The sequence below is a fragment of the Scomber japonicus genome, chromosome 18 (genome assembly GCF_027409825.1).
Source record: "Scomber japonicus isolate fScoJap1 chromosome 18, fScoJap1.pri, whole genome shotgun sequence".
NCBI classification, from domain to species: Eukaryota; Metazoa; Chordata; class Actinopteri; order Scombriformes; family Scombridae; genus Scomber; species Scomber japonicus.
The window spans coordinates 12514675-12538769 of record NC_070595.1 but is presented as its reverse complement, the minus strand read 5'-3'; the positions used below and the strand labels follow the sequence as shown (position 1 = coordinate 12538769).

The 24095-nt window shown below is 42.0% G+C and overlaps 1 protein-coding gene across 4 annotated transcripts; it reads left to right on the top strand.

Annotated features, from left to right (window-relative positions):
* Positions 1-2368: 2368 nt before the first annotated feature.
* Positions 2369-22247, top strand: epn2 (epsin 2). Of its 4 annotated transcripts, XM_053338800.1 has the most exons (11): positions 2369-2502; positions 9992-10815; positions 12119-12273; positions 16248-16360; positions 17283-17387; positions 17828-18002; positions 18536-18688; positions 19145-19174; positions 20323-20358; positions 20639-20854; positions 21362-22247. In XM_053338800.1, the coding sequence occupies exons 2-11, from the start codon at positions 10385-10387 to the stop codon at positions 21718-21720; spliced, it is 1773 nt and encodes a 590-aa protein (XP_053194775.1). In that variant the 5' UTR covers positions 2369-2502; positions 9992-10384; the 3' UTR covers positions 21721-22247. The 4 variants fall into 4 exon arrangements, with proteins under 4 accessions (XP_053194775.1, XP_053194776.1, XP_053194774.1 ...); XM_053338801.1 differs by lacking the exon at positions 20323-20358; XM_053338799.1 differs by lacking the exon at positions 20323-20358 and having other exon boundaries at positions 19145-19237.
* The last annotated feature ends 1848 nt before the right edge of the window (positions 22248-24095 follow it).

The following is a 24095-nucleotide window of genomic DNA, read 5'->3' as shown; positions in this document are numbered from 1 at the left end:
ATTAAAGGACACACATGGCTGCAGGGGCTCCCTAAATTATCTTTCCTTCGAAGAAAATCCTCTGATCACAAGTATTGTAATAAAAAATGGAACACTCCTGACCTCTACTGGCTGAAATTGAAACTGCAGGGCTATAATGATAATAATTTCTCACCTGTATTGCATGCACTGATCCTTTAAAATAATTTACCTTCAGTAGAATAGCACAGTCCAGGTTGGCACAAGCTGGTGAAGGTTTGATAATGTAACAGTAAACATGATAACACTGAGGCAGACGTGATAAGAAAGCACTCTCTAGTATATGAAACAATGCCATGATGCCAACAGAAATCTAAAATTGTTTCATTCCAAGGTGACATTTCTTTTCAATCTTAATGTGTGTTTGTTTTACTTTTGTTGTTTGCAAAATAATTTCTTTACTGAGAAATCTGACCTGCCCTTGAACTACAATTTCAGGGTTATTGTTGATAACATGCTGTGGAGGCAGATAGTATTTATTGTTGTTTGGTCTGTTCCAAATATGTACAGTATATATTTTTTAATGTATTGCAGTATTATAGAATAATATGTTTTGCATTTGTAATAACACAAAGAGGGCATGACCATGTCCTGTCACCTCTGGTATTGTTGGACTATTGTTGGCTACTGTTATTTTGTACCTAATCCTCTTGTGAATGAGATCATATCTGGGCTAAATATTGACTGTTCCATGTATTTCAAGAGTTGTGCTTTGTCTTTTAATGCGGAAGTTTTTAAAGTTTTGCATGATAAGTCACCAGGTCAGATACCAGGTCAGATACCTAGTTAAAAAGTAAGCTTAAATGACACATAAAAAAAACACTTCCTTTAATGAAATCAGTAGCCAGGTCTGTGTTACTGCTGTGAACTTATAAAGCAATGCTGGATAATATTTGGTGAAACTCTTAGTTAATTAATAATCCAAAACAAGTAGTTCTACTTTCTTGCAACCAATTAAATGTAAAGCCATTTGATTTAACTCTCATCAACTTTATACTAACTCCGAGTGAAAGAAACACAAAGTCACCAAGACACAGAAATGTCATTTAACTATTTTACTTCCGTCTTGACTTTCAAATGTCATATCCATTCTCCCTGAAGCAATAAAGCTCATTTTGATAATAATAACAAGGTATTGTTCACAACTATTCAAACCAGAAACTCTATCTTCCTGTCTGTCACTCTCTCTCACACAGAGCCTGACAAAAACACCTAAATCAGCTTTGCTTAGGCTTGCTTTGGCTTATCCTGTGCTCTCAACATAGCAGAGAGTGAGCAAAAGCCCCAGTGTGACGCTGTGTGTAAAGAGGGAAAGGATTCAAAAAAAAAGAAAAAAAAAAGACTAAAATAAAATGTCACTGCCAGCCAGAGGGCACAACATATTAATAGTAAACAAAACAAAAAAAGAAAGAAAGAGAAAGAGAAACAGCATACACCACACTGTCCATCTACATACTGTATAGTTAGGTGTTGCTGACTTTTCTGTGTGCTGGCAGCTATGACATTCACATTTTTTGTCACATTTTGATCCTAATCTCTATTTATAAGCATCACACTCTCCAGCTACACCATCTATGCATGAAGATGCCTATTCATAGCTCACTGTCCAATTTAAGGGAATCTTTCGTGTCTATTCATAGAACCTGATTTGAATAAACGACATTATGCATGTGTGTCTGAGACATGTGACGGCTGTGTCCCTCCCTCTATTTAAAACTTACTCAGTGACAGTGGAAAGGCGTGAGTGATGGAATGCCGTCCTGCAATGTTCGTCAAGCCTGTCCTGACACACCTGTAACATACATACACTGGGCTCTCTGGCAGTGACAAATCATGACATGCACTTGCTTGTGTAACAAGCTTATGTGTTTATTTTGTCTATTTAACTCTTAAGAAAGGAAGAAAATCAAACAAGTTGTTTCCTGAGAAGATCCTGATATACTGGATGTGTGATCATTAAACAGGTAACACAAAAGAGACAAGAACCCATGACTATCTTTGTTATTTACAGACATTGTGACACATTATGTAGTTATAATCTTCCAGCAATATGATCCAGCATGATGCAAGTAATGCCTGTGAAAACCCAGATGAAACATTTATTATCATCATGATTATGACTCTATATGGAGTTTGTGACACACACCTACCCTGATGCTGTAATGTTAAAATTAAGAGTTGCTGGGTAATTTTTCAGCAGGGAAGGAAGGGGCTTTTTGTGCCCCTGGCAAACCAAGCCGCCTTGGTCACACCCTTCCCGGCTTCCCCCCTCCCACTCTGCCCGCCATGTTCTGGAGGAGGAGTACGTGTAGCCTGGTTTTAGCTTGCTTAGCATTAGCAACATCCAGCTAGGCGGAGGCGCAACAAGCTCCTTGGACGCCGAAATAAGTACACTATCTTGATTTTCCCTTGGAATTGGCGAAACTCATTTATGGGTACATAGCCCTGGACTATCAGTTGAACATACGTAGCGCAAAAGATATGGTAAGTTGACGTCGGCTTTGGAGACAGTCGAGTTGTTTTGTTTTTCCAGGGTGTCCTGTAATCCTGCTCGCTCCGGTGATGTCTCCATCGAGCTCCCGTCTTGGCTACTAGCTGAAGAATTGCTAACTAGCCTAGCATGCTAAGTGGCTGTCTTGGCACAGAAAATAAGCTTGGGTGCTGACAGAAATGGTTGTGTATTTATACGTAGGACTTATTGTGAGTGTGGTAAATAGTGAGAATAGTCTGACATTTAGATGCGGAACAGTTCAGTGATTTAGTTTTCTTAAGCCGGGCTTCTGAGGAGATAAGTTATGAGGCTGGCTAACCTAACATACGCGCTACTAGCTTTGATCCAACTTTTTTCAAAGCCAAGTGTTGATCGCGTATTAGAAATTATTCAATGGCTGGAAAACCTAGCGTACTGTCAGAATCAGTGGCACAAAACTGAACAATACCGAATATGCCAGTAAATAGACTTTAGCCATGTTAGACATTTCCTAACGAGTAGAGTTAACGAACTAAATCAACGCAAGTAAGTTAACATTGTTCTCTAGCTAACGATAACTAGCTAACAAGTTTGCTCTCAACTTGCTAGCGTTAGCGGTGCGTTAACCGTCAGTGAGCTAGTTGTTATTCCGCCTGCTGCATTAAAGTGACGTTGCACTAACTGAGATCTTTGCTACACCCAACATCATTTCGCAATTCAGACAGGTCAATTGAATGAATTGGTTATCTCATAAACAAATGGTTAGCTAAAGCTACTATAGCTAATGTGCTACCAATCACACCAGTTAAAGGAAAGGCAGTGATTTGTTTGCTCTTCTTTTTTTGAGCGGCATTACGTTAATTCTCTGGTTTTCCTAAAAAACTACTGATGCACCATTCGTTCAGAGAGAGAGGGCTGCCTAGTTAGCTACGGCATCTGTGTGTAAACAATGCAGAACTTGACGTCGATGTACTAATTGAGGTTTTTTAGGTATATCATTAACGGTGTGTGGGCGCTGTCTGTTCACTCACTCCGTATCCAATCGGCTAACCCCCCCGTGTGTAGGTAGGCAGGCATCAATGTTTGCTGAAAGACTAAAATTAAGGCAAATGTTTTTTTATGTAATGTTGCATCAAGCGTGGTTAGAGATGCCGGTGTTTTGGGATTTGAGCTTTCTTATTAGAGCTCGACTGAACCCATATGAACATGGTGTGAGAGAGGGGCAGGGCTTTGTCTATTGTCAGGATGATCGGTCAGTCACAGTGGGTGACAGATGCATCATCACCGTCCTCCTCCCGTCCCTGACTTGGCTTTGTCTCTCTGGGCTGTCCACGGAGGACAAAAGGCTGGGTGACATGTTGATCAGAAGGTGGCTACTTGTCTTTTCTTTTCCTCATGGTTTCAGGCATGGTCATCACACCTCACTGTCACTTCAGAGCTTTTGCAACATGCGTTAGTGGCATTGTTGTCTTGACACAAATCTTAGTTTGGCATGTTGGAACTTAATCCCTGGTATGTTGCTTGTGCTTACTTAAACTCTAAAGAAATTAATGGATGGTGAAGGAACCGGCTGGATAACGTAATGTCACTTTTTCACCCCCCCCCCGCCCCCTCCTACACACACACACACTGTAAGAGGTACTATGGTTGTGCAAGCCTTCTATCTCCAGATCAGCTTTACCCTTGCTGTGTGGGCCTGGCAAGGTAGACTTGTTCTCAGTGTACTAATCACAGTTAACAGGTTTTGCCAAGACACACTGACGCACACACACACACACAGAGGATAGGTTTAACTTGATATGTTCTTGCGTTTCCAGAGAGTTTGCTCTCTCCTTTATGGACCATTGAAGTCAGTATTGTGTTGTCTCACATACTGCTCAAATGTTGAATTGGACGAGGGAAGCTTGTTTTAATAACTGGTCCTGTTCTTTGTCTCTAAAATGTCTTGTCTACACTGGCTGTGCAGCAGCATGCAGCACATCGACAACTGCTGCGAGTCCTTGGGGCAAGCCAGATTTATCCTTGTCCACTGACGCGGTTCTGTTGCAGGCACATATTTTATGACCCCAGTTCGTGTCCTTGAGTATTTGTCAATATAATACTGGATTATTTTTTATTGTGTTGTATATGTCATTGTCATCAATCAGCTGGCAGGGCATTTGCACGGTTGGTTCCTGTGTTTTCAACTAAGTGCCACCGGGCGTTTTTGATGGCTGGCGCACTGGTTCCAAGCAATCAGGATCTGCAGTTGATCTGGCTTTTATGCTGTTGATGTGGTCCGTCCCAAAATGCTGAGATCAGCCCCAACAATGTCCCTGCAGCTGGGGTGTTGACATACCCAGTCGTAGATGCCTCTGCATGAGTTGGTAACCGAAGCACCACTCACTGCAACACTAGATGGATGTGTTGTCAGTCTGTGTTGCGAGTTACATACCTGATGTGATTGTGTTGAGATGTGTTTTTTAGGTCACTTTGTGATAAAGAGTGATAACTGCTGCTATGATGATGTTTGCTCTGGAAAAAGCTTTGCTAGATGAGTTTTATTGTTTTTTTTATTGTCAAGTGAAAAGTGCCCCAATGGTCTGTCCAATGCAGTTTTTTGGTGGCTATTTTTGAAAATCAATTTAAAAAATGTAGACGTCATACTAACATACCATAGTGCAGTTATTTTTATCTATGATAAAAGCCATTCCTCATAAGACCAGATCAGATAACAGTGTAATCTGTTAGTTCACAAGTATGTCATTTGGTTAAAACGGGATTCCACAGTCAGGCTTCATTTGAATTTTCTGACTTTGCATGTAACTATGCACACTACAATGTTGTCATAGTTGCCCTGTGGAGGTGGTGTGGTTATAGTTGGGCATGTGATGTATTTGCTAGGCCATTTATCTTCTCTTACCCATTCAAAAACTCTGGCTGAGCTTGGACCAAGCCCAAGTCCGAGGTCATAATAGGTACACGTGTGTAGTTTTCATAAGCCTTCTGACCTTCATTATCATTATAGGCATGAATTAGGTTTTTTTTAACCATACCGTACTGATATTGTACCAGTGTGTAAGGTATATGATGGTATTTGGGTTAAAAAAAGTTGTAAAAGCTGAGCTGATGAAAGAAGTCATTGTAGTATGTATGACATTTCTTAATGGTCATGCGCCGGTCAGTGTGTTTTAACACCTGCACCCACCCGACCTGCATAAATATGCATCAGTCAACCACCTGAACCTGACCCACAAGCCACCACCTGAGCACTTAGGTGGAAGTACTATGCAAAAATTCAGAAGTAAAGCAATGAACACTTAGTTTCATCCATCCATCCAGTATCACAGCAGAAAAACGGCTGAGTAAATGTCAGGAACAAACTTACTGTGGGCCAGCAGTTGAATATCAGCTTGAACAAAAAAAAAGTCTTGCAAGTGTCCTTTTAATACAAACATGACATGGATATCTCAAGTTTTCAGCGCGGTTTATAGTCTTTGAATTGTTATTGCAGTCTTCACTTCCTGCAGAGTCAACGAGTGGAAATGCAGATAGCGCCCCTCTGCCACTGCAACCCACATTGTGGTCGGAGGGGAGGATTACACGCTGCCATCAAATGCTTCTCGTAAAGTCCAGGCTTACTCGGAGTCTGTATTTTTAACAGTATTGAGGATCATACAATCTGGATATCCCACAATATTATGATATCAACCAAGCCTATTATGAATATCTATATGAATTTGAGAGCCTGATGGTTGAGAAGACAGGTAAAAATGCTATTATTGGGGGCGAGGGGGAACTATTTGAGTAGGGGGAAAATCTCTATTATCATATTACCAAACCACAGACTTAGTTCACTAACAACAAGCTAATGTATTTTGTATAGTTGGTACAAGTCTCTGAAACAGGGAAGCAACATGAGAGAGCAGGACTCATCCGGCTTAATTGTCCTCATTTGTTTGCTCATTGTCAACATGTGTCAGTCTGAGATGGTCAGACACAGACAGGAAGAGATTGGAAGGGTGGCAGCAGATGATGGGTGTGTGAGTTTATATGGAGCTGCAAGAAGGAGACCCCAGACTCGGTGATTTTTATGGTTATTCCCCTCTTCCAGCAGCTACAAGGCGTCCTGGCAGGAATGATGATGGACATAATGAAACCTGCACTAGCACATGAATATGTATTTCTGCACACACCAGTCCTGTGTGTGCCCCCCCCCGTCTCTCCTGGGGGCTCGAGTGATCTCAGCACAAGAAGGGGCTGAAGGAAGGCGGGCCGGCTGTGTGTTGTGGTTAGGGGGGGAGGGGGGTTGTTCCGGGGTGTGGGGTTTGGGAGGGGGTGGGATGGACGAGACAGACTCTCCTCTCTTCCTCCTGTCTGCTGAGGGTGAATAGGTGATTATAGCAGCAGATGTGTCATTAGGTCTGAGCTGTATTCATGCGGATGCAGGGTGACGAGGGAACGCTTGGGGAGGTGGGGGGGGGGGTGCGGGGGGGTCACGCTCCACAGGAATCACATTTCATTGGTGTTTAGTGAATTTACGGGACATGCCAAGTTGTTTTCTTATCCCTAAGCACTCCTCGTTTCCTCACCCTTGCCCCCCCCCCCCCCCCCTCCTCCCCCCAGCTGTCTTTCCATGGCACTGTGAGGCAGGAAGCTCCACACACACACACACAAGTAACTGTACTTGTATCACTTGCTACTTTTTGGAGATTGAAAAACTTGAAACTGTTGCATTCAATACAGAGATGGGACCAACAGCTAATCACTTTCAACGTTTTCGCTCTGTTTGTGCACTCGGTTGTGGGGCATGTTGGTGCATGCTCGGTGCAGGGATCAGATTACTGAATAGGATAAGTCATCACAGGCCGCCCTAGATGACAGGTAGAGGAACAGCAGCCACAAAATGATTTCAGAAAGTCCATGTTTATGTTTATATCTGACAACACTGATTTCAAAAGAGATGCGATGTGTTTGTAACTTATGTGTGTGACAATGTTGCATGACAGCAGTGTGAGAGATGAACGTGTGCGTGTCCTGGCAAATTTTCTCTGGCTATATTAGTAGTAGACCAGCCTACATGGTAATCTGGCTAAGTGATCAAGCTAAGGAGATCCTGCATGTTTGAATTTGAGCTGTGTTACAATATCAGATTGCACTGAAATGATTAATTTGCTCTCCAAACAGCCTGCACCTCAGGACTCAAGGAAACGACCTAAATAGACAAAGAAGCAAACGCATCAGTAAACGTGTGTTTCATAACTTTGTTTTACTGAAGAGACTTTTTGCATAATAAAGAGTTTGCATAATTTATATGTTGAGGCTGCACAGCTGTGAGTCTCCACACACTTTCCATTTGTATGTGTGTGTCAGTCAGGAAGTGATTAGTAGCAGCGCTGCTGGTTTGTTAGAAACAGGACAGAGGAGTCATCAGTCTCTCCACCAGTCATCATTGACTGGAAATGGTTTATCTCCTCTGCCACGCACCAAAGGATGGAAACACAGTTTTACTCACTGATGGCTCTGGTGTCTCTCATAGACGTTTACTGAATGTTAATACTCTGGTTTGTGGGAAGAACACAGATAAAGACTCATTAGGGTCTAAATGTCTGAGAATTAGTAAATCAATTTCTGCTTAAATCAGCAATGTCCTCAGGCTAAACTAGTATTGATACAAATAATCTGTATACTCTTTATGAGGGATACTACATGTCTGGGAAATCTTCCTTTATTTGTGGAAAATGTCAGAGTAGTTTAATAATCCAATTACTCAGACCTGCAGAAATTTTAGTGCTTAAGTTTCACCTGGAATGTTTTTGCAGCGCACCGCTCAGCCGTAGCATGCAGGTAGAAAGCCCCCCCCCGGTCCTCTGTGACGCTCATCGTTGAGTGAAGCTGTTTGAAACTGCTGTGAACAATTGTGATTTCAGTCGTGTTGAACAGCACGTCGTAACAACCGGTTCTCAGCGATCATAAATCAGCATAAAACAGCTGTCAGCAGGTGTCCTGACTGCCTGCAGGAAACAGAAGGGTTTCGTTTTTTCACTGCAGCACAAAAAAAACTGTTTCACTAATAATTCTGGCTAATGAGCTGTAGTTGGATGTTTTAAAAAAATTAGATGATGATGATGATGATGAATAAAAGTTTAAATCAGTGTGTTCACCATTAAAGTGCATACAGCAACAAGTGATATAAAATATAATGAACTGATACCATACTGCCATGAAGGTTGGCTTCGATCCAGTCCTTCCTCACCTCACCTCCTTTGTCAGCTCAGCTCTAGTCTTCTAACATGGCTGCTACTATTCTGTCATACGGGCTACTGCAGTTCCTCAAAGGTAGTGTGAACCTCGCAAGCATAAAAAAAAAATAAATAAATAACTGCATAACTAATTGTATTTTAGATAAACCGTATATTAATACCTCTACCTTAGACACCGGTGTTACTTGAAATAAGATATTTCTGTTACACCTGCTGGATGATGGCTCGTCGGTTAATGAACATTTTACATTACGTGCAGCATCACATTTTCAAACCTGTAGATTGATTGGATCCAGTTATTATTACTGATATGAATTTTCTCTGTGATTTTGGATATTTTTCTTACAACTAGAATATATTAACCCTGTGAGACACTGATTGTGTACTGTAGGTCTTCTTTTGCGATTCTGATTATTATTTTTATACTGTTTTCATCTCTCTGACTCTCTCATCGGTTTCCGGTAATGTGTTTTTCTTCTGAATGTTTTTGTGTTTTATGCACCCATTTCTTGCTTCCAAAGCCCACCCGATGAGCAACTTCACCCGCTTGAACTTTCTGAAAAGCATCGAGATTGGCGCGACCACACAAATTTAAGAGTCCTCACTTTCAACACCCCACCTTTTAATTCGCAGGCGAGTCAGATTACTGTAAACTCGTGTTAAAATTACAAAAGTGGAAACACAGTTCTTGGTCACACCGCCCTGACCTTATTTTAACATGAAGGAGGCAGGCTCTCTCAGTGCCTACCGCATGGAAATTGCTTATCTAAGTGTGAAAATATGAAGGCTGTTTTTGTTTTGTCTAGTTTCAAAAAGGAAGGACTACAGTCAACACTATAAATCCAAATTATCTTCATGAAGTCTCTTATTGTTGTGGTGTGGATTAGGATTACAACACACAGAATTAAACTCAGATTAGACCCATGGCTCTGCTAGATATTTTGGCGCCTGTTTAGGCTGATTAATTTTATTTTTCAATGGCTCTCTAATGAAAGGTAGGTTATATTTAAAAAAAACAACTACGTGCTTAAAATATGACTACTGAGGTCATTGTAAGTGCTGGCACATTAAAAGTGTCATAGTGCTAAAATGAATAGCTATCTGTTGGCATATGCAGTTGTGGGTATTAACTGATCAGAATGAGGAAATTATGTGATCTGTGCTTCATTTCTTTTCTCCCCTCTCATTTTACTTCCCAAATATCAGTTTTTTTTTTTCTTTTCCTCGTCGCACTAACCTGTTATCTGTCTGTCTGTCCTAGGTGATGGCGTGGTCATGTGTGCAGCCAGCGTTGTGTGTGTGGAGATGGTTTTAACAGACGCTGTTCTGGAGGACTCAGGAACACTGCACTGGCCTGGAGAAGCCTCTTAAACAAAAAACACCTACACACCACACACACTTTGAAGACAAGAAGAGTTACACTTACACACTCCGCCGACGTGCTGTGAGAAAGGACACAGACACTTAACACTAGCTTCACCTGAAGCATACAAACACATTTGCACATCCTCCGTGTGTGTGTGTGTATGTGTGTGTGCGTGTATGTGTATGTGCGTGCGTGTGTTTTTTAGCCTTTCTACTCAAACGTCATTTCTCTCTCCTGTGTGAGAGCGTACATCGCATTTCTTCTGCTTGTCCCAACTCCACCGCAACAATGCCAAGCTCCACCATCCGCCGGCAGATGAAGAACATGGTGAACAACTACTCTGACGCAGAGAAGAAAGTCAGAGAGGCCACCTCCAACGACCCCTGGGGCCCGTCGTCTTCGCTCATGTCCGAGATCGCCGACCTCACTTACAACGTGGTGGCCTTCAGCGAGATCATGAGCATGATCTGGAAGCGGCTAAACGACCACGGCAAGAACTGGCGCCACGTCTACAAGGCGCTCACCCTGCTCGACTACCTGATCAAGACGGGCTCGGAGCGAGTGGCGCTGCAGTGCAAAGAGAACATCTTCGCCATCCAGACGCTGAAGGACTTCCAGTACATCGACAGGGACGGCAAAGACCAGGGCATCAACGTGAGGGAGAAGAGCAAGCAGCTAGTGGTGCTACTCAAAGACGAGGACCGCCTCAAAGGAGAGAGGTGAGATTTTTAATGCGTCTGATTAGAAGAAACAGAAGATAAGAAATCAACATGTATTTAATGTACATGTACACATTTATTGCTGACACATAAGTTAATTCCAGGTCAAATCAACAGACCAACCCAACTTGACCATCTTGGATTTGCTTCATACATTTTGTAAATTTTATACCTTTTTTTTTTTTTTTTTAGTTTCTGAGAGTCATAATTTTTCAACAATTCATGCTTGATGCTTGAAATTTTCAGGGATTGTTTTACATTATTAGAGGTCTGTAACTCGTAAAATATTTGGCACACAGTTGCATACTGAAAATTGGAGCGCGATATCTCCACACTGAACCACATCAGATTGTTTTATATTTTGATACGTAATACTCAGGTTATAATACTTTCTTAGCAACCAGGTGCTGGCTGAAAGAAAATTTCTGATTTATGAGGCATGGAAATATTTCATACCTATTTGATATAGGTATGAAATATTTCCATTGAGCATATTGCCAATGTATGACATACCATAAATCATACCACAGGAACGAGCTTGTTTTATTTAGTTATTGCACAAAATATACTCCTGCCTTTATTAGTGTAACTTTAAGAGAAACCGTATACATCAAAGTTTCTATCATTTCTATAAACTGGACAGTGCCAGTATGTTAATGATGGTCTTCCTCACAGTGACCAACAACAACTGTAAGTAAGACTCCCACTGGGAGTCGGGATACGTCGCTCATTGTGTTTCCCCACCTATTGGTTCTATTGACACAACACCATATCATATCTGTTGTTTTGTAAGGGATCTTGTATTGCCAAGAAGTGCAAACAAATGAACCACGCTTGGAAAAATGGTTGCAGATTTAATGTCTTTCCCAGATTAACAGTCTTAAACAAACACCACTCGGAGGATGAGTTGCCTACTTCTATAATTCCCTCTTCCTACAACTGGAAGATGCTGAATAAGTAATTTTAAATAAATTGTGATTAAGATGACACCACTGCTGGTCTTCTTATGTTAATCTGCTTGTTTATTCATCCATCTCCGTCTGTCTTATAGAATCACAGACACTGGTGGACTTTGAGAAACATTAGAATGTTGCATAATTTCCAGAATGATATTAATTGCCCTGAAGGGGGATGTTTCATCATTTGTATGGCAGCATGTTTAATTCTCATTAATGATTTTGCTGTGGCATTTTAGAATTGAAATTCTGATTCTATAGGCCTCCAAAGACTAATTCAGTACTACTTCACTACGTATTTGATTGATCATACTTTTTTTTTTTTTTTTTTTTTTTTGCTCTGATAGGTCTCAGGCTTTGAAGACCAAAGAGCGTATGGCCCAGGTATCCACAGGGAGCAGTCAGATGGGATTTGGTCGAGGCTCATCTCAGCCCAACCTCTCCACTTCCTACAGCGAAGAGTACGGCCGGTCCGAGGGCTCACCTGCCTCCTACCACGGCTGTGAGTACAAGCTTATTATGACCTCATAAGCTGTACACGCACGCACGCACACACACGCACACCCAGACACTCACTCACTCACACACACACAGGGAACTTTCCATTTATTTTACACAGTACATTTATTGAGAAATACTCCATTATACTGTATTGCGTCCCAGTTGGTATAACTTTGGCCTACATCCTGAAACCTGCCCCTCCCCCTGTTCTGTCTCTGGTTTGCAATCCTGCAGTAGGGCCGCATTCCTCAGCACACACACACACACACACACACAGACACACAGACACACAGAAGAGGAAGCAGAGTTCACCCCCCCCCAACCTCTATCATCCACATGACAGAGAAATCTGCTCCACTTTTCAATGATACAGTCATTTCTCCAGAGACAGAGTTTGGGAGAGAGATGTAGGAACAGTGACAGACTTTTCAAGGAAAGCAGTTTTATGACATGGAGAAGTAGCTAGAGAAGAACTGTCCCTTTCTGTTCATGGAGAGTGAACATTAGTTCATACTTATAAAGTAAATGGGAATATATTATGAGTGAATTACTCATAGATCAAGTGAAAAAATAGATATGATGTTGAATGCATCATTGGGAAAAAAGTAAACAAACTGCTATAGCTCATGGACAGATAGCGTGTGGCTAACAGGGATTTTTGAAGAGCAATGACCAAACTAACATTTAATGGGTCCAAAGAGACATTTTTACATGCGTTTTAATTAGCTGTGACTATTAGCTATCTAGCTGCTGACTGATGTTTCCCCAGTACATTTTCATTCGGTGGCTCGTTCAACAAGTTAAGCTTCAGGGAAAGACATTTGTTCATGGTTTAAGTTATCATCAAGTTTTGATGATGTGATCACTACCATGTTTAAAGAAGAAGGTGTCATGCCTCATGTCTCACTTTAATTGAGTATTTTATATATTTTTAAGATTTTATTTAAGTATTGGACATATAGATGGTTGTTTTCATTATGGGCAAAAGTTACTTTCTGTAATTGTTTAACAGAAAAGTGATCTGAAAAAAGATCTGATCTGTGACTCCAAATTGTGATATGATTTTAACTGTGAGTTTTGTGATCCGTTGCCCCTCTAATAAAAGGGGTCCTTAAACTTATGAGGTGATAAGTAGTCCGTACTCTTGTGTTTCTGTTGTAGTTTCTAACTAGCACCCAGTTCCCTCCTCCAACAGAGAATGAAATGCAGAGTTCAAATGGACTGAAAGAGAGAGAGGGAGAGTTAAAAAGAAGTTTCACAGGAAGTGGGGTAACGGAGAGAGGGACAGAGGGGAAGAATTCCTGTCACCCTTTGACCCCAAGCCCTTTGTACACAGCAGGGCGGCTCCGTGTGAGTGCTCGCCTATGGGTGTGTATGCATCTTGTCTGTTGTCATGCGTGTGATTTCAGCTTAGGTGGATCTTACGTGTTGTGTGGAATGTCCATTCGTCTTTTACTTGTGTGTGTGTGTGTGTGTGTGTGGCCCACATTACTGCATGTAAGCGGAAGCTCCCGCAGCTGAGTCATCAGTTGAGAAATTGAAGGAGAGGCCGGCCAATGAGAGTTATGCTGGGCTGTCGATGTGGGCGTTGCCAGGAGGGATTTTTTGGATTCCAGGCAAACTTTCCGGTTATTGTTGCTCAGGCAGGGTGTGATGAAAGGCCATGCAAGCGTATTCCACAAAGTGTCTGAAAAGGTCGGAAATTTGTTTGATCTAGGGTATTAAAATGTCCTAAATGTGGTTTAATTATTTTCCTTTTCAGTAGTTTCATGTATGTTTTGTTCTTTAGCTCACTGCATTCTTTACTAAACATAAACATGTATGTTGTGTGTTAATATTGAAATAAACAGATTTTAATACTTATTTTTTCTTAAATGTTTTGATTAACTAAACATTTTGAGGAGAGAGCAGTCAGACAAGAGACAAAGTGGCTGCACATGTGGGGGTGGTTAGTGGTTGACACCCTGGGATAGACATTCAGCGAGCTATTATCACATCATAAATGCACTACAGATGACACAAGCGGTCATCAGACCATTTCAGTCCCTCCAGACATCTGTTCATCGCTTGAATTGCATTCAGCTGGTAGAGTCTTAACTTTATTGGAATGGTTTTGTAAGTTTTGGTTTAGTAGGTAGTCATGAAACTTAGCAGTGCAGAAAATGAAGATGAAGACATAAGAAACAACTGGATTAAACAGCTGACACAGAAGCGGGAAACGGTGTAAGAATAATGTGGAAAATGTGTCTTTTTCTGCTTGCAGACAGAGCAGTGTCTGTGAGGAATGCCAGGAAATTGTGATTATCCATATATGGCCCATTCCCACAGAAGTAGGCAAGAAACTGGCATGTATTTGACTTGGCCTTGAGATGTGTTTATTTGTCTGCTTGACTCTCTACTATCTAGTGTTGGCAGTTTAGTGTCTCTATAGGTTTCATGGTAAAAGCTGACTGTAATACCACTTGTAGCTTAATGCCACAGCTTTGCTTTCAAAATAGAGTTCACAAGTTATTTTCTGCATACTGTAAATTATATGAGATCATTCAAACATATTCTAAAGTTACATTGTCTATTTCAATGGTCTGGTACAGCTGTACTCACTGTCTATTTAAGGCAGCCTTGTAGCTGAGTCCCAGCAGCTAACAAAACACACCTCTACCCCTGGTACTTCTGCTCACCTTCCCCTGGGACACAGCATGGATACAGAGCAATGCTCATTGGTCATGCAGAATTTTATTTATAGTTATACTTAGTTAGTATACACCAGGATAGGTATATATTTTTTGTTTTTATTATATTATATTATTCTACAAATAAAGTTGGTAACAGTTTGTTTCAGATGGTTACTAATTTCAAGAAGAATTCAAAGGCCGAGCATTTCACTGTTCCAGTGTAAATGGAAATGTTGGAGAATTCATGTATAAATATAATCTTTTTTTTTTTGGTGCCACTAATAGAACACATTTTGTACCATTAGTGTTTTATCATCATGGAAACATTTGAAGTGGTAAATTCACTGTGTGATGTTTATCAAAAACCTGCTGATGACACTTACTGCTGTAAGATGTCTTGACAGAGCGGGAGGATGTTAGTCAAAATGAGGGTTTCAAAGTTAGTTGTGTTTAATTATGAAAGTCGCAATCATTGTTTCCCCATGTCATGTACACATATTGACGTCATTGTTGTGTTTCTTTCTTTTGTCTTTTTTTTTTTTTTTTTTTTTTTTTTTTACAATTTAACCATTGTGTTTCTGAATTCATATCCATTTCTAATGAATAAAGCAGCTTTGTAGATGAAATATTTCATGGTCACAATCAAACTGAGTCATAGAAAACAGTTTATTCAGTCTATAAAAACATTTACATTTGCTGGACTGTGTGGTGAAGCTGAAAGTGTCATTATTTCGAAAGTAAAGACAATTGTGGAGGGGATGTGGTGAGGGTAATGTGGTGATGTCAATGTCTTGTCATCACCTCCCACGCCTCACCTCCCACGGAAACTGAGAGGTTACTGTTTCCAAACTGAAAAACACACAGTCACACTTACAATTAAAACATACACTCTTGGATTGCTTAATGAGTGTCTTTTGGCGTTGCAACTCCTCACTGCTGGCCAGATTGGTGTGTGTGTGTGTGTGTGTGTATGTGTCTGTGTGTCTGTGTGTGTATGTGTCTGTGTGTGTCTGTGTGTGTCTGTCTCACGTGCAGGGTCTCTGATTTTTGTGCCACATGGCCTGATCTAATCCAATAAGCTGAATGGACCTTTCCTGACTCATGTTTCACAGGCTCACTGAAGGCCTATAATCAGATACACATTCAAATGTGTCTTGCTTTATTATTCAACACTGTTTCATAATATGTGATTGTATTTTTTATACTAGTTTTAAAATGTCCATAGCCAACAACACAGCTTTTCAGTACAATTATGTACAGTATGTGATGCGATGTTAACATACACTCTGAATGTGTTTGTTAGCCACGTCTCCCAATGCTGGCTCAGAGCTGGAGCAGGCCAGACCTCAGACCAGTGGAGAGGAAGAACTACAGCTTCAGCTGGCTCTGGCCATGAGCAGAGAGGCTGCAGAGCAGGTACACACACACACACACACACATACACGATCACATGTGTGCTAACACGGCATAGCATAAATCACTGTGTTCTCATTGTGCACATTTATTTGAAATTAGCAGATAGTTTACCTGAATTGGTGTTAATGTCTTTATTTAAAAAAAATATATATTTTAAAGGAAGATTGCAACTTTGTGCATTTGAAGTCAATTTCATTTAATTACCTTGGTTACAGCAGTAAAACTGAGTCTTTTTTAATCCTTGGTTATTCCCCTGCAATTACACATACTTAAAAACCTTTTTGAAAGCCTATCAAACATTAGTATGGCAAGTTAATAATTTTTGTTATCAGCATCTAAACGCCTAAACCTGAAAAAGAAAACAATGAACATATCTGAAATCACATTACAGCCAGAACTGGGAATAATTTGATTACTAGAGTGGCATTGAACACACTGAAAGTGCTCACCATAAATGAAAACAGTAGTAAGAGACGCAGTGAAATGATTTTTATCCAACAGGCAGATAAGTACCACTACTTGATTTTAACACACAACTGACAAAATTATGTCTCACACATTACTAGCTTGGGTTAGTGTTTTGTAAATAAGATCAGATAGTGAAAATAATATGAGCAACTGCACCCAAGATGTATGAATATATCTGTGTGTAAGGCACTGTCCCTATAGTATATCGTCATCAGCTGTTTAAAACTAAAGGGATTGTACCAGGGCTTTTTCAGTCACTGCCCTCTAACGCTTAATTGTCTTCCCTCACCTCTAAGTCACTTTGGATTTGAGCATCTGCCAAATAATAAAATGTAAATCATTCTGCAAATATCATGTCATCTACAATGGCAAGACTGAGGTTTACTTTCTGATATGAATTGGAGGAATCACACATGTGCTGCCTGTGCTCACTGGGTTCTGGGTGTGTGTTCAGGAGGAGCGCATACGCAGAGGAGATGACCTGAGACTACAGATGGCCTTGGAGGAGAGTAAGAAAGAAGGTCCAGGCTCAGCGAAACTGGCCAAGAAGAAGAAAGAGGTAAACTACTCAACAGCGTGGAGACTAGAGTGACTCAGTTGTCCCATTACCATGCTTCTGAAATAATCTCGTCTTTCCCCCGACCCTTTATTTAGCCTGACCCTGTCTGCTCCCTCAGTAGCAGTAATGAAGCCTCGAACTGGCAGCAGACTGCCTAGTTTACTCATCATTATTCTGCCTGAATAGATGGCTGACTAGAGTTGAGGGCATGCAGAGCACAAGTAATGAAGAAGTAGGGCTGTACGACTATAGCTCGTGATTTTTCTCAGCACGTAATGACCATCATCAGTATGTTTGAATATTATTTGTGCTGTTGAGAATAATGGCTGACCAACAGATGGACTTTCCTCCTCCTCTATTCCCCCTCTGTCTTTACTGGTCCCATTCTCCCTCATTCCCGTCACACGTGTCTCAATCTTTCTTATCCACTTTCTCTCTAGCCACAGTCATCTTTGATGGATCTGATGGATGTCCCAGAGCCTGGCGCCACTGCTGACCCCTGGGGTGCTGGTGCTGGTGCTGGTGCTGGTGCCGGGGCCGGTGCCGGGGCTGGGGCTGGAGCTGGTGCTGGAGCTGGAGCTGGTGCTGAATCAGCAGACCCTTGGCAGCCTTATGGTATACACACATACACACTCAAACTGAAAAGGAGTTATGATTATCTGCACAGAAGCTGTTGCTGTGGGGAAGTGTCAGTGTTGTTGCACGGTTTTGTGTGTGAGTGTGTGTGTGTGTGTGATCTCTGTTTTCCACCTGCAGCTCTTAGAACTGAGACTCTTTGTTAATAGGAATGCAGCTCTGCTGGCCCAGCAGCATTACTGCACAGTGAGGAGGGGAGAGTGGAGGATGTTAGAGGAAGATATTGTGAAGGAAGGACGTGTAGAGAGATGGCAACACCTGGCGGGAGGCTGTGGAGAGTTAGATCTGTAAATGTTAGCTGTTTAAAGAGGGAGAGTTGATTGGCATTTTTAGGTCAGATCAGATACATGCCTGATGTTGAACCTGCATGAAACTACTGTGCTTTTTTATACCTTCCTCACATTGCTCCTTCTCTTTTTTTCTGTCCCTCCTCCTGCTCCTCCTTTTCAATCTGGCCTTTTTATTTTGCATGCTCCCCCCTCATCCACATTGAACCCCCCCCCTCTCCTTAGGCTCTGCCCCTAAGCCAGCAGCCCCAGTGGACCCATGGGGTGCTTCTCCTTCTGTTCCACCCATGAAGAGCCATGATCCCTGGGCACCAAACTCTACTCCTGCTTCTGACCCCTGGGGCTCTGCAGCCACTCGTCCCAAGGCTTCCAACGCAGGTGACCATCAGGGAAATGTAGCTTTTTAAAAATATGTATTGTCCACTGGAGTCAACACCAAGGGGATTCGCAAAATTGACCAGTTACCACCACAACTTTACCTGACACGTTTTTTGCTAGTTAGTCTGTCTTGTAATGGTGTGTTTGAGTATAAATGGCTTTTGGAGAACTCATGCCCATGTACATACAGTATACAGTAACAAACAGTCATGTGGATATGGATGCACATCTGCATGCTTTCATATGCTTATAATGATCACTTGCCTATTAATTTACCAAAATGTCCATACTCATTGATATTTGTGTTGTCTGTCTCCATCTGTCTATATGTGTATGCATGTTTCTGCCGTCTGTTTATGTGCATTTGTGTACCCTGTGTATTGTTCTGTTTGTGTGTGTGTGTGTGTGTGTATGTGTGTGTTTCTGTTTGTGTGTATACGTTTTCCCCCCCTCCAGATAGCTTTGACCTCTTCAGTGCATCGAACGGTACGTCCAAAGAGGACTTCTCAGAGTTTGACAGCCTGCGCTCCTCCTCCTCTGTCCCCACCGGTACTCACCCTGTCTTCGTCTCTCTATTGACAACGGAGTCTGTGTTCTTCTTCCTCAGTGTCTTAAAAGTTAACCAGTCCGCAGAGACAATGTTTCTGCAGGGCACAGACACAAACATGTCCTGTCTCTATATGTAATTATCACCAGACCTGAGCAAAGAGTGTTAGAACAATTGCACTCATGTTTAATTGACTGATACTTATCCACTGGAACTGCAATGAAATGCTGCAGTAATCATATGTAATGGTGGAAGAAACAGCTTTTTGCACTAGTCTGGTCCCATATCAATGTGGTGTGTAATCTGATTCAGCTTTTATGTGTGCACTGCTAAATATATTATTAGACCTGAGCCATCACATTTGTGGAACCTCTCTCAGATCTGCTCTGCTCTTTAAAACAATCTGGTTCATCTGAATCAACAGCAAATATTTGAAAAGTCTGAATAAAAACTATAACAACTCAACCAGGTGGGTCTGTGAGATGGTTCCAGTTTGGCACAGGCCTCTGTGTTTTTCCTCATGTGGTTTGGCAGTCTGTGTGTGAGAGTGGGAGGGTGACATTGGTGTCAGACTTTTGCTTCAACTTAACACAAACACCTCCTGATACAGTCAAGGACAAAGTGAAAGGAACACAAACACAGGTGTACAAGGTGACTTTTTCCCAGAAACTCTTGAAACTCTAAGCCACCTTGTCACCTCATGGTGCTTAAAGGACAAAAACTTTAGTAATGTTAAGAAAGCAGCCTTCTGCAGAATAAATTACATAAATCTTAGTGTTTGGCTGAAATGTACATGATTCATAATGCGTTAATGCTCACTGGTCCTGTCTTATCTGGAGTCTTTTTTTGGCTCTGCTACATCTCAGTTCCTGTTCTGAGAAGGCAGTTTCCATCTTTGACATTTCCTTGTGTGCGTGTGTCTGTGTGTGGCAGCTGTCTTGCTGGGTTTTTGCGTGTCCGTGTGTGAGTGCATTAATGATTTTCTCCACTGCTGTCTGAATGCCGCCAAAAAACAAACAGCCAGGCTGTCTGCCTCTGATGTCCTCTCATAATAGCATCGTCTGATCATTTTATTGCATCAACTCAGTTGTCTTTCCTAGTGAATGTGAGTGTTCATATGCAGGTGGGTACTCATGTTTGTATGCACAAGAGCAGTGACGAGTGTGATGTTTTTTGCATTTCATTTTTAAATTTGTATTTTTAAAGATGAACATAAAAAGTAAAAAAAAAGATGGTGAGCCCTTTGTAACCAGTTTTAGTGGCCAATGCAGTGCAAAACTCAATAAGGATATGTTTTTTTATGATGTACAAATGTTTGTTTTTGTTCTCTCAAAGAGAATTTCAGGTAGCAATGTCTTTCTAGTCCACAAAATAAAACTAGTATTCTGCTTTTTGTTGCCCAGGTGATGGGGGCGTGGCATCCTCTGTTCCCTCCCAAGCCAGCCTTGCCAGTAGCAGCAGCCTGGACCTCTTCGACCCCCTTCCCACCTCTTCAAACCCAACTAGAAAGACTCCAGAGTCCTTCCTGGGTCCCAATGCTGCCCTGGTCAATCTGGATTCTCTGGTGACCAAACCAGCTCAGCCACCACCAGTCATCAATCCATTCTTGGCCTCAACAGGTGGGAGGACAAAGAGAAGATATAAAGATATAAAGGAATTGCCTGCAAAATCTAAAATCTTACCACTTCCTGTTTTTTTTACACTCTATATAAACTTGAGTTTTAAGCAGGTAAACATGCTGGATAACTTGTACCGATTAGATAAGAGTTGGCTAGCTCTGCAGTGAAGCCAGTAAGCCAAAAGACATGGACATACACGTGCAGGTCTGAACACACACAGGCAGACACACCCATCTACACAGTTTAATACTGAGTCATTCACCCAGCCCTACCAATAGTAGATATCAATTCAGCAGCAAGAGAGATGAATCATAGCTATTTCATAAAATTACAGTAGTACATTGTGGTTGGCCATCTTGGTTATAGTTAATCTATTTTAAGTAATAGAAAGTATGGATTAGCATTTTGCTTGTTTTAGAACTCAAACCTACATGTACTGTACACAGTACTGATTCTCTGTGAGCTTAGTATCACTGAATTGCTTTCTTTGTCCATTGCGTTATTTAGGTGGATCTGCTGCACCTCCAGCAGCCCATGCCAACCCCTTCCAAGTGAGCCAGCCAGTTCCACCAACCCTCAACCAGATGCGTGTCAGCCCCATGCCCGCTGGGTTCGGCGCCATAGCTGAACCCATGGCCATTTCTTCCCTGCCTGCTCAGCCCATCGCCATGGTCCCTCTGGCAGGAATGGCCCCCATGGGCCGCATGGTGCCCGGAATGGGGGCTGGCGCCATGGGAGGGGTAGGTACTAGTGCGGGGATGAGCGTTGGCATCCCGGCCTCCATGTCTATGCCTCAGCCCCTCATGAGCATGCCTCCCCAGGCCGGGACCCAGCCCACTGGAACCACCAACCCCTTCCTTTTGTGAGAGGATGACTTCCACCCAGAGTAACCTCCTCTCTCTCTTTTTCTCTCTTCCACTTTGGCTCCTTACAAAGCTTCAACATGAACAAGGAGATGTCTTATCCCATGTATCCCTTTTATAACCAACTCCCAGCCAGGTCGTAGTCAAAACCAGGTTTCCTCCTATCTTATCAGACTCTCTTCCGCGTCTCTCTCTTTCTCTCAATGCTACAAGCTGCCTAGTCCTGTGTGTTCCATACTGATCTGACGATGATGTTGATGACCACAAAGCATTTGCATCTGTCTACAGACTTACAGAGTAGCAGGGGTGTTTACAGTTTTTCCACAGAGGCAGGACCAGACCTAGTGTCTCCTGTCCTCTCATTCACTCGCCTCCTCTCCCTTAGGACTGCTCTTTTCCTCTTCTTCTGTGGTGGAGTGACAGGAGAGTCTGACTGTACTAACGCCAGGATCTTATCTCTTCAGTAGAGCTAATCTTTTATAAGCCCTGTCAGCTGAAAGTGTGTGTGTGTGTGTGTTTGTGTGTGTGTGTGTGTGTGTGTGTGCGCGTGCACATCTTAGTACTTTTACACTGTGTATATTCCAGTGAGTTTTAATTCACACACTGGAGTATGGATGAGAGAGACAGTCAGATGTGTTTATACTCTGTGTGTATGTATGTATGTGTGTGTGTGTGTGTGTGTGTGTGTGTGTGTGTGTGTGTGTGTGTGTGTGTTACTAAGCAGGGATTTTGCACAATTTTTTGCTTTTTTTAAAATTTTTCTTTCCGCGACTGTTGGGCTCACCGTTACACCTTAGCTTAGGGAGAGAGGCTAGCCCGCTAAACAAAAAGAGGACGAGACGACCCACACTGCCTCGGCTCTCGGTACCACTCGGTCACAACTCTCGTCTGGTCACTTCAATTCACCGCAGCCCTTTCCCCAACCCTTCCACATGAACTTTGACCCTCAGGGGTTACGGGATTTACACTGAACGCTTATCAAAGGAGATGATGAATCCCTTGTCCCTAAGGGGTTGAAAAAGATGAGTTAACGCAATTTTTGTTGAGTGTGCGTGTGTGCTTGCAGGCGTACTGTTAATGCTCAGATACTAACAGCCACATGTCAATGTTTGTGTCACGGAGTCTCACCCCGGTGTGTGTTTTAGAGAAGACGTGAACTGCGATGGCATCAGTATTTTTGCCATCTGAATTCACGGCGCGGCATCGTGGGAAATATTGTTTTTTGTTTTGTTTTTAGGGTCAAAGGGAAGAGGGAGGCGTGTGCGTGCGTGCACAGTTTGCATGAGAGATATGTTTAGCTTCCAAGTGTACTTTAATGAGCAAGTTTTTCCATTTCTCATTTAGTTAAGTGGAAGAGAGAGAGCTGTTTTCAAGTAAGATCCTTAAGTTGAAACAAGTGGTAATGTAGACATCTGCAGCCTTAAGTGTGCACGTTGGTGCGCGCAACCACATAAACGACTGTTACTATAGCGACAGTGTTGACAAGAAAGCTCCAGGTTTAAAGGGCACGTCAGCCACTCAGCATCGTGAAGCGAGTTATACCTCCGAGTGGATTTACTGTGGCTAATCTATCTACAAGAACTTTATCTGGTGGACACACACACACAGACACAAACACAGACACACACACACACACACAGTAACGGTGGTTGTTCCTGTACTGGTCTATTGATAGCCCAGGGAATCCCACAGCAAGAAAGCGAGACAGGTCATGTAAACAAGCAGTTGTTAATTTTGTTGGTTACTTTTTTGTTGTTATTTACTCGTTAGATGTAAATCCATAGCTAAGCCTTTCTAAGTTTTGGAGCTGTGTACTAGCTTAAGCCATGTATTCATCTTCATTCTCTTTTGTCTATTTTCTGTCATTCTAGTTTTTTCACCCTATGGGTAGGCTATGTAATTCTCTTCTCTTAGAAGCACAACTGTTACCAAAGTCATAGCGACTGTGATTTCTGAGGATGTCATACTTTTGAGTAGATTGAACAGTAGGGTCACACTTCACTGACATTTTTTTTTTTTTTTTCAGTTTATGGATGCTCATGATATCAGGCTCCCGTTGTTGTTTTGTTTTTTTTTATATTTCAGAGCTATTTTACCATTTGTTCAAAAGTTTGTGTAAGAAAGTGTTACTGTTGGCTAAATATCGGCACATTTACTGACAGCAAGCTGAGCGTCCGTCTTCTGTTACATTTGATGAAATCCAGCTGAAGATGATGAATTGCGCCTGATGTTTAGATCCTTATTCTCTTTAGGCCACTGTTACTCCCTTTTCTTCAGTTCTGTTTATCACTGCCAATGTTTTTACTGTCGAAAGAGTGTTTGTCTCTCTTGGTGTGAGTTGGCGCCCTCTCCTGGTCTGTTGTGGTATGATAGCTACA